The following is a 14,541-nucleotide window of genomic DNA, read 5'->3' on the forward strand; positions in this document are numbered from 1 at the left end:
CCCTATGGATAGAGGAGCCTGGGGGCTAGAGTCCATAGGGTTGCAAAGAGTCGGGCATAACTGAAGCAACTTAGCACTCATTAAGGAGGATTTTAATTTTATATCTGTATTGTTGTTTTATTTTTTGTTACTGTAAAATATATACACTGGGCTATTATGATGTTTAAAATTAATTTTTCAGCTAACTGGTAAAAATAAATTGGAGTTATTTCCTCAATAATTGAAATCAATGTCAACTTTAAATATGTAACTTACATAATATATAGTAATAGCATATATATTATCTTTTATTAAACTCTTCTGAAACATTACTACCAATTTTTGGTGAGTAAAGGACAAAATAATTCTGTCTCTGGTATTCTAGTCTGCAGTAGATGTTTTGTTGTTTATTGGTTTTGATTTTATTTTTTCTCTTGTTTTTATTGAATGAAAATTTAGCTGAAACAAGGTATTATTCAGAATAACGCTGAATTTGTTAACAACTTTTATTTTTTAAATGGAATTCTTTTCCTGAGTGGAAATTAAAGCAAATAGATACAAATTTAATTTTTGATGAGAAGTTGATGTAAAATCAGCAAAAGAAATGGACTTAATTATCATATATGCTAAACTAGGTAATTAAGTATTAAAGTGTTATGTGCTATTTAAATAGATAAATAGACAAACTATATATACATATGTATTTTCCTCCAGGTTAAAAAACATTCTATCCTAAAGTCTATTTTGCATACAGAAGGCAGCTTTCTAAGCTTCCCAGGTAGCACAGTGGTAAAGAATCCACCTGCCAGTGCAGGAGACACAAGAGACTCAGGTTCAATCCCTGGGTTGGGAAGATTCTCTGGAGAAGGAAATGGCAACCTGCTTCAGTATTCTTACCTGGAAAATTCTATGGATAGAGGAAACTGGAAGGATACAGTCCATGGGGTCAGAAAGACTTGGACATGACTGAGAAAACACATACAGGCAGCACTCCAAATGATGTATTGGTCAGATTCCAATATGTTAAGTAATTTTTAGTTATTGAATGTAAACACACACACACACACACACACCCCTACCTAAATTCCTATTTGAAAGTAGTAACTATAGAAGAATCAAGTACAGAACCTAATCATAATATTTGATATCATCATTATTCAGAAAAGAAATAAAAGGTAGTTGGGGAGAAACCTGTTAATACCTTCTGTCTACATTAGAGTTTAATCAGGAAAAATCAGATCCTCTGTCATTAAGCTCAATAAAAGGGACCAGATTGGTGGAAAAAGTTAAGAAAATGGTAAGAGAAGCAAAAACCAAAGAGTGGACTGTGAGACAACCACTGAAGGAGTCAGGCATCAGTAAGGCTGGGAGAGTGGTGTTCCCTGGCCCCAGCAACTGTGCTTTAATGCACAAAGGTGGGAAACACTAATTACTGATGGATGTTAGGTTTCTGCAGAGCAGAACAGGGTAGGAAAGTAATGTGAGCACAGCATGCAGATGCTTTTAGAAGATACATAAAGCTGGTGGGATTACGGCAGTCTAGTTACTTTTTACTGCAACCATTTACTCTGTACAGAAATCAAGAAAATCATGAGCATTCTGTAAGGCTACAGAAGACAACAACACTATTGTTGGTACCTGGAGGTTGCTTCTTCCTAAGTATTTTACACACACCTTCACCTGACAATATATATTTACTGACTTGGACTTTGGCTGTGGTTTGGGTGGGAGTGAGGGTAAGGTATAATGCCACCTCTCTTTAAGTAGATGGATCTGGACAGCCATTACATTTCGCAAAGAAAACAGACAAGAAAAAGGCAGAAGATGTTATAACTATTATCAACTAGATATTGTATTATCAACTAGATATTATCAACTAGTTTTTGTAACTATATCCACCCATTACTGGATGGGGCAATGGAGTATGGAAAAGAGTATCACATAGGAAAACAGTAAGACCAGCTTGAATTCTGCCTTCTCAAATTGTCAACTATATTATCTTTATGAACCTCAACGTTCCCATCTGTAAAATGGCATTGAATGTAATTTTCTCAATAGATGCATCTTATACCTGTGGCGGATTCATTTTGATATTTGGCAAAACTAATACAATTATGTAAAGTTTAAAAATAAAATAAAATTTAAAAAAAAGAAAAAAATAAATGACATATAGCAGAGAGATCCCATATCCTTGGCACTATATACATAATATTTCCTTATTTTTTTAATTTATGGTATATGATTAAAAGTTTACTTGAGTAATATCAAATCTCACATTCAGTTTAGTTCAGTTCAGTCGCTCAGTCATGTCCAACTCTTTGTGACTTCATGAATCGCAGCATGCCAGTCCTTCCTGTCCATCATCAACTCCTGGAGTTTACTCAAGCTCATATCCATCGAGTCAGTGATGCCATCCAGCCATCTCATCCTCTGTCGTCCCCTTCTCCTCCTGCCCCCAATCCCTCCCAGCATCAGAGTCTTTTCCAATGAGTCAACTCTTTGCATGAGGTGGCCAAATTATTGGAGTTTCAGCATTAGCATCAGTCCTTCCATGAACACCCAGGACTGATCTCCTTTGGAACAGACTTGCAGTCCAAGGAACTCTCAAGAGTCTTCTCCAACACCACTATTCAAAAGCATCAATTCTTCATCACTCAGCTTTCTTCACAGCCCAACTCTCACATCCATACATGACCACAGGAAAAACCATAGTCTTGACTAGATGGACCTTTGCTGGCAAAGTAATGTCTCTGCTTTTCAATATGCTATCTAGGTTGGTCATAACTTTCCTTCCAAGGAGTAAGTGTCTTTTAATTTCATGGCTTCAGTCACCATCTGCAGTGATTTTGGAGCCCAAAACAATAAAGCCTGACACTGTTTCCACCGTTTCCCTATCTATTTCCCATGAAGTGATGGGACCAGATGCCATGATCTTCGTTTTCTGAATGTTGAGCTTTAAGCCAACTTTTTCACTCTCCACTTTCACCTTCATCAAGAGGCTTTTGAGTTCCTCTTCACTTTCTGCCATAAGGGTGGTGTCATGTGCATATCTGAGGTTATTGATCTTTCTCCCGGCAATCTTGATTCCAGCTTGTGCTTCTTCCAGTCCAGTGTTTCTCATGATGTACTCTGCATAGAAGTTAAATAAGCAGGATGACAATATACAGCCTTGACGTACTCCTTTTCCTATTTGGAACCAGTCTGTTGTTCCATGTCCAGTTCTAACTGTTGCTTCCTGACCTGCATACAAATTTCTCAAGAGGCAGGTCAGGTGGTCTGGTATTCCCATCTCTTTCAGAATTTTCCACAGTTTATTGTGATCTACACAGTCAAAGGCTTTGGCATATCAATAAAGTAGAAATAGATATGTTTTTCTGGAACTCTCTTGCTTTTTCCATGATCCAGCGGATGTTCGCAATTTGATCTCTGGTTCCTCTGCCTTTTCTGAAACCAGCTTGAACATCTAGAAGTTCACAGTTCACGTATTCCTGAATCTCACATTAGGTAGTTCCATAAAAAAGATCTAACCAAATCGAACTGAATCTCTAATTGAAGTACAGGGGACTTCCCTGGCAGTCCAGTGGTTAAGACTTTACCTTCCATAGCAGAGGGTGCAGTTTTAGTCCTTGGCCAGGGAGTTAAGGTCCTACCTGCCCCCTGGCCAAATAGCCAAATCATAAGACAGAAATATTGTAGCACATTCAATAAAAACTGTAAAAAATTCAGCCATGTCATTAAAAAAAAATCTTAAAAATAAGAGACTTTACAAAAACTAGCAATAGCCATGACTGAAAACATAGAATAGTGAATTTTGCTTTGTTACCCAGATGTTTCATAAGTGTGCTTACAGAGGATTTTTTTTAATCCAATGACTCTTGGGTGACTACTCAAAGCTTTATAAAATTACACGATGGCTGGAATACTATGTTATTTCTCCATTGATGAAATTATAGTCCTCCTGCGTGGAATGAAATTTAAGTTGTATCTTGATGATTATTACTTTTTCACAGTCCCTGGAAAAAAATCTTCTGAGAATTAAGCCCTAAGAGATTCCTTCAGAGAGCTACTCTCAGCCTTCATAAATCTCCAGCTTATTTTTACTCAAAGTTCTTGCTCAATGTTAATTCACTTGAGATTTTAACAGAGCTGTGAGCTCTGACAAGTCATGCATAACGATTTGCAATCTCAGAGAATATTTGCTTGGTATTAAAATGCCTTATTAAATATTTCAAATTGGTCTTTAGAGGCTTTTGGGAAAGTCCACTCTGTTTCTCGTTGATATGTAATGTTACAAAATGTGTGCTATTTGTAAAACAGCAGTACAAGAGGAAACCACATGAAAAGAATGACACAGGGCAGTCCCCAAAGAAAATAAGACTTGAATTTTATTGTAGAAAAGAGATCTTGAACGCTTTTTTATGTACTTGAATCTTTTCAGCTTTGTTTCAAAAATCAACTGAGAGGCTATAATCCCTAGCACGGGATTACCTAAATGTGCACTGCAGGAAATATTTAATGTGAAAATAAAATAAATAGTACACTAAATAGCTAATGAAACTTTAAAATGCAATGTTTCTGTGGTTATTGTTTTTAATGAAAACAGTTGTAAAAATGAAAGACACTTATGTAGCACTCTTTAAAGTTTTCTTTGATTGGAAGCCAGTTGTTTAGGGAAGGGACTGTGAGTTTAATATCTATTGACCAAGCCCATATAATAATTTCCAGAGAAAATTAGATACTTATTTTAATATTCTAGTAGAATAATGGGCTTCTAGGTATCACTTCCCATATTTTTCTTTGGAGATCTAGCACTGTAGAGAATAATAATCCCTTTCTATTATGTATACAGTTAGGGCCGATAGCAGGAACAAAGGAATTGAATGGTCCAACGTGGAATACTTTTCTCAGACATAGATATAACATATGGATTTTTTTTTCATTTAAACTTTTCAACCAGGAATAAAAAATCTTCATTAAAATAACCAATATAGCTAATTAATTTACTTAGAAAGGCCAACGGTTGGATCACTAGTAATGCCTAATATTTCAAAAAATCAAATAACGTTCACTTCTACCTAATTCTATTTGTGAAATTAACTTTTGATTTGATCTCATTTATGATGTATCTGGCATCAAAGAGGATATTATCATTTTTTCTTGGCTTTTAACTTCAGACTCTTATCCAGAGTCAAAGAACAACTGCAAATTCTGAGAATAAATGTCATTTCCTCCCGCTGCAGCTATAACACAATGTATCAGTTTGCTAGGACTTCTAAACCAAAGGACCACAAACTTAAAAAATAAGCCTTTACTGTTATCACTGTTCCTGAAGTTAGATGTCTACAGTCTAGGTATTATTAGCAGGGCCATATTCCCTCTTAAAGAACTGGAGGAGGGTCTTTTCAAGCCCCACCTCCAGCTTCTAGTGCTTTGCTGGCAGTCTGACTTACTTTGTCTTGTGGAAATATCATCTTGATCTCTGCCTTCATCTTCACATAATCTACTTCTCGTGTGTGTGTGTGTGTGTATCCATCTTTTCCAAGTGTCTTATTTTTATAAGGACAGCAGTCATACTAGATTAGTAGCGCAAACTATTGCAGTATGACTTTATCTTAATTACATCTATAGTGACCCTATTTCACCTATTAAATGGCACAGTGGTAAAGAATCTGCCTGTCAATACAGGAGGTAAGAGAGATGCGGGTTGGATCCCTGGATCGGGAAGATGTCCCAGAGTAGGAAATGGCAATCTATTCCACTATTCTTGCCTGGAGAATCCTATGGACAGAGGGGCCTGGTGAGTTACAAAGTCCATGGGGTCGCAAAGAGTCAGACATGACTGAGCATTCATGCAGGCCAGAGACAGATGGAGAGAGATTGGGTAAAGTGAACCATGATAAATAAACTGCTGCGTGATAAGCAAACTCCTTACCCAGGTGAGCAATCTATTCTGAAAAAAGAGAGTTGATGACTAAGATGAAAAATTGTCTCAGTTCATTTTCTGAAATTTTATGAAGGAAATAGGGGAAATATTTATGAGGTTCAGTTTTATATGGTTCCCAGGCGGTGCTAGTGGTAAAGAATCTACCTGCCAACTCAGGAGAGGCAACAGACATGGATTTGATTCCTGGGTTGGAAGATTCCCCTGGAGTAGTAAATGGTACCCCACTCCAGTATTCTTGCCTGGAAAATTCCATGGACAGAGGAGCCTGGCTGGCTATAGTCTTTAGTGTCTCAAAGAGTCAGTCACGATGGAGCATCACCATTGTCACCATTTAAGCAACTAGAGTTTAAAAATGTAACATATGAACTTAGAGGGAAAATCATTCAACTCATAACACACACACTAAAGCCGTCTATGTTTTTATTCTTTATATATTAAAAAAAAAAAAACCTTCCAAAAGTAACAATAGTTCTTAAAATGCTCCCATCAAACCTCCAAATAAATGAGAAAATAAAATAAGTATATGTTTTCCTTTTGGTCTAAAAGCTCTTGGTAGGGAATCTTTGAACAACTGAGTAAACTCAGGATTTATTTTTCACCCCTGCTATTTAACTCTACTCTTTTTTTTTTTATTTTATTTTATTTTTAAACTTTACAAAATTGTATTAGTTTTGCCAAATATCAAAATGAATCCACCACAGGTATGTGTTCAGGGCAGGCTGACTTTTGGGTGAGCTGTGCTGTGGATATGCCTATGTTCCCTCAACTAGCAATCTGTTTACTCACAGTGGCAGGCTGCTACCTTCAGATGCCCCCAAAGAACAATGATAAAGGACAGTTACTGTTCTTTGCTTCATGCACAACTAGGATTGCCCGAAACCCATGAGACCAACTGTTCCGAGGTGTCTGTAGTTGATAATTGCAGTATTTTTTGAACTAGGGTAGAGAGTTAGTATATTTTCTTTCTTTCCCCTGGATCTCTTTTCTGCTCTGCCCACTTCTTTTTTTGGTACTTTCAACCATCACTTAGTCAACACCACCAGGCTACTTTGACTTCTTTTATTTCTCCTTTTCTCATTGTTCTCTCACCTGTCACTCCATTCATGTGTCTCAGCTTTCACCTAACAAGCCTGAGCTTTTAAAGAAAGCTCAAGCCGAGCAGAACACTCTTTTTCTCGCCTGTGGTTGTCCAGCCTATCACAGTAAATGAGGTATAATCTTGAAAAATTTGCCTTCACCAGTTTTTTCAATGGAATGGTTCCTTTGGGGATGCTTTTAAGACATTAACATTATTTAGACCTAAATCAGTATTGTAAGGCCACAGCAAGTTTTAAAACCTGAGAATTTTGTAATTGTGGTTTATTAAAAGATAGCCATTATTTTACAGCTTTCTATCTATACTTCTTTTTTTTTTCCTGACTCCTAGTATTAAATAATTCCTATATGCCCAGTATGATCACCATTTTTCCTATAAGATCAAAGATTTGGCTGGTATAATTTTGCAATACTTTGGACACAGGATAGGCTTTTTACCTTTTTAGTCTGACCCAGGTACCTACTATAGATTTTAATTTTTGCAATTTAAGGAGTTACTAAATGAAAATACCTCCCTCCTATACCAATGTTTTGGACAAATGCCTACCTACTGGTTTTCTCTGACCAATTTGGAGAGATGAATATAGGTATTGAGCAGGTATTGAAACTCATAGCAAAAGTCTTTAATATTGAACAGTAGTAATTATTATACTTAATGATGGAAGAGACCATCTACATGTGACTAGCTCTGGAAAGTTTATCAAGCCAGATACTGTAGTGCTATAGTAAAAAATAAATATATATATGTGTGTGTGTGTGTATATATATATATATATATATATATATATATATATATATATTACACTTCCAAATCCAAATAGGGCTCTAAGAATGGAATAGCAGTAAAGCAAGAAGATATTTGTTTTAACCTTTAAAATTTGGTATCATCATAGATTCACATGCTGTCATGAGAAATAATATAGATTTCTTATATCTTTACCCATTTTACCCAATGCTAGCATCCTGCAAAAACTATAAAGCAATATCATAATCAGGTTATTGAAATGATTTACCAATATTACTTACATTTCCCTAGTTTTACCTGTGTGTGTATGCATGTATTTAGTTCTTGTGTATCCATAATCAAAATACTGAACAGTAACAGCTTTATCTGGATCCCTCATGTTGCCCTATTATAACCAAATCCACACCTTTCCACTCTTTCTCCCCCAGATTCTAGCAACTACTAATCTGTCATCCATTTCGAAAATTGCATCACTTTAAGAATGTTAAATATATGGACTCATACAGTATATAGTCTTTTGGGGTTGTCTTTTTCCACCCTCTAGGCATAATTTCCTGAAGATTTATCCAAGGTGATGTTTATGTTAATATTCTTTTCATTTTTATTGCTGAGTAGTATTCCTCAATAATATTGTACCATAGTTTGTTTAATCATTTTCCCATTGAAGGGTATTTGAGCTGTTTCTAGTCTGGTGCTACTAAAAATAATATCTCTGAATATTTGTAAAACAGATTTTTATGTGAACATACATGAGTATTTGTAAAACAGGGTTTTATGTGAACATACATTTTCATGACTTTAGCATAAATTCCCAAGAGTACAATTTGCTGCTGCTACATGGTAAATGTATGTTTATTTAAGAATTTGCTGAATTTACATTTCCACTAGCTGTGTGTGGGTGGCCTAATTTCTCACCAGAATTTGGTGTCACTATTATTATGTTTTATTATCCACAATTAAGAGTTTCTTTTACGTATATAACAGTCCTTTTCTTCTGAGTGTGCATAATTACTAGTTATATTTTTACTTAGCTTCTCAATGTAAAAATTCTATTTAGAGGCCAAAATCATGGCATTTTACTAAAAGCCTATATAAAAAGTTATCCCTCAGTATCTGAAGGGAAATGGCTCCAGCACCGCCATGGACACCCGTAGATGCTCAGGTCCTTTAGTTGGCCCTCAATATCCATATCCATGGTCCTATATCTGGAAATTCAACCACCGCAGATCAGAAGATAGAACATGATTAGCATTTGGTTACATTCATGGATGTGGAACCAAAAATTGTTGTTGTTCAGTCTCTCAGTCATGTCCCACTCTTTGAAACTCCATAGACTGAAGCACTCCAGGCTTCCCTGTCCTTCACTGTCTCCTGGAGTTTGCTCAAACTCATGTCCATTGAGTCAGTGATGCCATCCAACCATCTCATCCTCTCACCCCCTTCTTCTCCTGTTCTCAGTCATATATATGAGTAGTCATATATATGGAGGGCCAACTGTACATGTATGATCTGCTAATAAGGATTGTGAGATGAACTTGGCATTCAGTATTAACTAGATCTTTACTTTCAGAGGATCTATTTCTAGGATCTTTTGAAGCTACAGAATTAGTTTTGCTTAAAGTCGTGTCTGAACTTCAACACGGAAGTAAAACTTTGTAGTTAAGCAGATATTAGATTATTTATAGATGTGTTGGACCTAAATCATTGACTGAATTATTAAAATTAAAAAATTGTCAGTAACCCCAGCATTGTTCAAGACTCAACTGTATACCCTCAAAATACTTTTGATTTTATTCCCCTCCCCTGCCAGTTAACACCAATTTGATTCTTGAGAATTGACCCAACCCACTTGGATTACATGAAGGTAAAAACAGACCCTTCATAATGGTATCATCACATAAAGAATCATATTAAAATAACTGAAACCCAGTGCTCCATCTTAGGCTCTCATTTAGGATAATTGGTTGCACAGAAAGAAACCAAGTACCATGTTTGAAGGATGATCTAAGAAATATAGGAAATTATTACTTTCCACAGATGTTTCAGCATAAACCTTTTTTTTCTGGGTACAAATTAATCATGTGCTTAATCATTTGTTTTCCTGAATGCACAGGTACCTCTGTTCTACAGGTGACAGCCACTGATGCAGATGACCCTACCTATGGAAACAGTGCTCGAGTGGTTTACAGCATTCTCCAGGGACAGCCCTACTTCTCCGTAGACCCTAAAACAGGTTAGTACTTTTATGAATAATTGATGTACAGATGCATGCTACAAAAAAAGAAAGCAGTATCTTCATGTCTGTGTGCTCTTCTACATTAGACATTGTTATGTTAGAACTTTAAAAATGCCCTCAGTTTCTCCAGGACAGTGTGATTAAATAATTGAAGATAAATTAGCTGTCCTCCTTAATACCTGATTATCCATCATTTATACCCATACCAGTAAAAACTTTTCATTTTTGAATCTTTCTGTGACATTTAGATAAATGCTGTTTAAAACAGAGATTACATAACACTTCAGTCTTAAAGTAGTGTGTTATATAAATGAAATTAACTGAGAATAAAGCCAAAGACATATAAGCATTTGTTAAAAAATTATGTGAATTCTGCTCTATTTCTTCTCTTCTTTTTTTGTAGCCAAAATAGTCATATCATAATATATTATGTGATGCCAAAATGGTAATGAAGGATACTCAATAATTCAGTGTAGGGCTATGTTCTAGCAGCATAATCTATAAACCACAAAAACTCATGGTCTTATCAGTAAAGAGTTTGTGAATAGAAATTTGGCTAAAGATAAATATAAACCCATTTTTAAAAGTAGCCAAATGTTCAGTATGAAATGGTTCAAGTTTAATAAACAGTTTCAAGAATGTACATAATCAGGATGGACCAGAGAGAGATCTAAGGTGTTCCAACAGCTTCCTGGATCCTTTCTGGCAGTGTGAGATCCATTCTGAATCTAGTTAACATGTGTGATCTTGAAGTAAAGGTCACCGCCAGATAACTAATGCAGGGGTAATATTTGGTCATAAATATCTCCTTACCATCATACAGTTACAGAGCATACAGCACATTTTTCAGGGAACACTGCTCAATAAGTGCACATTACAGTTTATTAACCATTGTCTCAGACAGTGAGGTACATTAACTGAAGAGATGCTATGGACAAGCTTACAACAATGGTTAATGCCATTAGATTGCCAGGAGGATTGTCATTATCATGTTTACAAGAAGGCGCCTTCTTTCTTTCCCTGGTGTGCTCCAACACATACACTGGGCTGGAGGAGACCTCAGACACCCTGTCTTAACCCTTTAAATTCCCATATCTTAAGAAGAAAACAGTGAAGAAGGTGTAAAGATACAGATATGTAAATGAAGAATTGCACATATATACCTGTGTATATATCCACATATTATATGCATTATAAAATAAATGAGATAAATAAAAATTGGGATATAATAAAAATAAATAATATAATGTGACCTAGAGTGAGCATGCAAGCTCTTATGTTAATAGTACCAAGGTACTACCAAATATTTAGAAATAAATATGTTTATCAGCCTAGTAATCAAAATTTTGGGACAAAATTTATATTATGTTGTTCTGATAGGATACATATATTTATGTTGTTCTGATAGGATACTTCAGAATTGATAGAAAATATTTTTTACTGAGATATATTTGAAGTGTAAACACTGTGTAATTAAAAGGGTACAGCATGCTGACTTAATGCATGCCTGTATTGTAATATGATTGACATGTGTGATAAACATTCTTAAACCAACTCATTATTTGACAATAGTGTTTCTCATTTTTTGGTAATTTCCCAATAGCCATGATTGTTTTATATATAAAAGATGTGTATTTCTCACTTTAAATATGCATCTTCCTGGAGGAAAGAATTGAGGAGACTATGTTCCAGTTACCTTGTCTGAGGCTTACACACACACAAACACACATGTATGCATGCATACATGTGCACACATACAGTTTATTCCATTAACTGTCCTTTTAGAGAGCCAAATGTTTATTTATATATACATGTTATATTTACTTAATAGAATAGTTCTAGACTATAGACATCTTATATGGGTTTTAAAACTTACCACACACTTGAACTTCTTTAAAACCAAATAATAATTCTGTGTGCTTGTATATATCTGAATATCTGTCTGAATGTCTGCCTGTGTTGGTGTGAGTATATTCAGGTATGTATATGGGTGTGTGTGTGTGTGTGTGTGCATGTTTACTTTGGACAAAGAAAGCAGGCCAATGTGGATAAAAGCTGACCAGTGTTGAACTCTTCTGTTGCTTGTTTTTTAGTGAAGCAAATATATCAAACACAGAATTCAAATAAAAATTGCATTTGGTTGTATATATTTATTAGGGGTTAATTAAGTCCTTCAGGAAACAAAAATGATTATCTGAGATATAAATAGGCTGCTATTAATGTTCTGCTCTATTGAAATGATCCTTGCTCTTATAATTTTTGCTCTTTTATTTAAAAAAAAAAAAGATTTATTGAATGAAATGTATGCCTCCATATTGATATGTTTTAATTTCAATATTGTATTGGCTGAAACATCAGGAAAGTCTATGCATATATCTTCTGCTATCAAGATTGTTTAAATATGCAAATCTCTTGGACTGGTTGTCTTCACAAAGTGCTAAGAGGGATTATAAAACAAAATGCTCAGTGTTCTCTTCAAAGCTAAGATGTTTTTGGTAATTTAAGCTTAAGAGATCTATTATAATGCAATTAAACATCCTTAGAACTAATATATTTAGTGGAAATTGTTCCTTAAATAACTGGAATAAAACACATACAAACATCCTTAAAAGTAAGGAATCAGTTGTTATAAATGAGATATTATATAAGAAAATTGGATGAGTAGTTACTTTAAAATGTACAGTTTAATAGTAATACTTTAATTCTATCTTCTCATTTAGCATGACTATAACATTTTCAGTTAGTCCATTCAAAGAAGAATAATTATAATGCAGCTGAACTTTTGTATTCAAATAGAGTTGTGAGTGCTTATCGTTAAGACCAGAACTTTGGATTGCCTTATTTCCATTGTGTTAAAAGGTATATTGGCTTCCCTGGTGACTCAGCTGGTAAGAAATCTGCCTGCAATGCGGGAGACCTGAGTTCGATCCCTGGGTTGGGAAGATTCCCTGGAGAAGGGGAAGGCTTATCTATACCGGTATTCTGGCCTGGAGAATTCCTTGGACTATGTAGTCCATGGGGTTACAAAGAGTTGGACACAACTGAGCAACTTTCACTTCATTTTATACTATGACATTTCTAGTTAGTCCTTTCAGTGAAGACTAATTATAATGCAGCAGAACTTTTGTATTCAAATAGAGCTGTGAGTGCTTATGGTTAAGATTCGTGGCTCTTGAATTATTATACTATAGATAATTTGTTTAATAAGGTATGCATTGTTTTCTACCGAATCTCGTTAATCAACATGATGAAACATAAATCCTGTGAATAATTTATTGCTTCAAATAAGTTTTGTTTTTGTTATTTCATATTGCTTGCTTAATGTGGAGCAACAACAGGAGAATACTTCTTAATGATTGATTTAATATTAACTACTGTTTGAAAGATCAGAAAACTGAAAAATTAACAGAGATGACAATGAATTGTAAAAAACATATAATATTTCTGGCCACATATATGTGGAAATTGTGTTAATGTAGGCTTTATGAAGATGTTATTGTTTCTTCATTGCTAAGTCAAGTCTGCCTCTTTGCCACCCCATGGACTGTAGCCTGCTAGGCTCCTCTGTCCATGAGATTTCCCAAGCAACAATACTGGAGTGGGTAGCCATTTCCTTCTCCAAGGGATCTTCCCAACCCAGATATTTGAACCCATGTCTCCTGCATTCCAGGAGGATTCTTTATTGACGAGCTACCAGAGAAGCCCCATTTATGAGGATGGTGGTGGTGGTACAGTCGTTAAGTCATGTCAGACTCTTGCAACCCCGTGGAATATAGCTTGCCAGGCTCCTTTGTCTATGGGATTCTCCAGGCAAGAATACTGGAGTGGGTTGCCTTTTCCTTCTCCAGGGGATCTTCCCAACCCAGGAACCGAACCCAGGTCTCCTGCATTGCAGGCAGATTCTTTACTGACCGAACTACAAGGGAAGCATTCTACTTAAACATTTTCATTTAATTCAGCAAAGAAAACTTTTAGAATTATTACATGAAGAACTGTTTTAATGCTTATGAAAACTCCTAACCCTAAACTGAGTATTATGGAGAAGGCAGCTGAGTAAGAAAGCCATATTAAGTGCTCAGAGAACTAAAGTAAAGAGACATTTTGGCTAATGCTTGTTTATTCAGTTCAGGTCAGTTCAGTCGTTCAGCTGTATCTGACTCTTTGCAGCCCCATGGACTTCAGCACGCCAGGCCTCCCTGTCCATCACCAACTCCCGAAGTTTGCTGAAATTCATGTCCATTGAGTCAGTGATGCCATCCAACCATCTCATTCTCTGTTGTCCCCTTCTCCTTCTGCCTTCAATTGTTCCCAGAATCACCTTCTTTTCAAATGAGTCAGTTGTTCACATCAGGTTCCCAGAGTATTGGAGTTTCAGCTTCAGCATCAGTCCTTCAAATGAATATTCAGAACTGATTTCTTTTAGGATTGACTGTTTGCATCTCCTTGCAGTCCAAGGGACTCTCAAGAATCTTCTCCAACACCACAGTTCAAAGGCATCAATTCTTCAGTGCTCAACATTCTTTATAGTCCAACTCTTACATC

General features: G+C 35.7%; 1 protein-coding gene and 1 long non-coding RNA gene across 3 annotated transcripts in view; one reads left to right on the plus strand and one right to left on the minus strand.

Moving 5' to 3' along the window:
• CDH18 (cadherin 18) overlaps nt 1-14,541 on the plus strand; it is a 725,976-nt gene that overhangs the window by 443,697 nt on the left and 267,738 nt on the right. Inside the window, exon 5 of the mRNA XM_055554551.1 lies at nt 9,877-9,996. Within this exon, the coding sequence (XP_055410526.1) occupies nt 9,877-9,996 (120 nt within the window). The remainder of the gene's footprint in view (nt 1-9,876; nt 9,997-14,541) is intronic.
• Nucleotides 1-14,541, minus strand: part of LOC129632837 (uncharacterized) — a 341,755-nt gene that overhangs the window by 70,449 nt on the left and 256,765 nt on the right. The gene's annotated exons all lie outside the window — the stretch shown is intronic.

Source organism: Bubalus kerabau, chromosome 18, assembly GCF_029407905.1.
Source record: "Bubalus kerabau isolate K-KA32 ecotype Philippines breed swamp buffalo chromosome 18, PCC_UOA_SB_1v2, whole genome shotgun sequence".
Taxonomy (NCBI): Eukaryota; Metazoa; Chordata; class Mammalia; order Artiodactyla; family Bovidae; genus Bubalus; species Bubalus kerabau.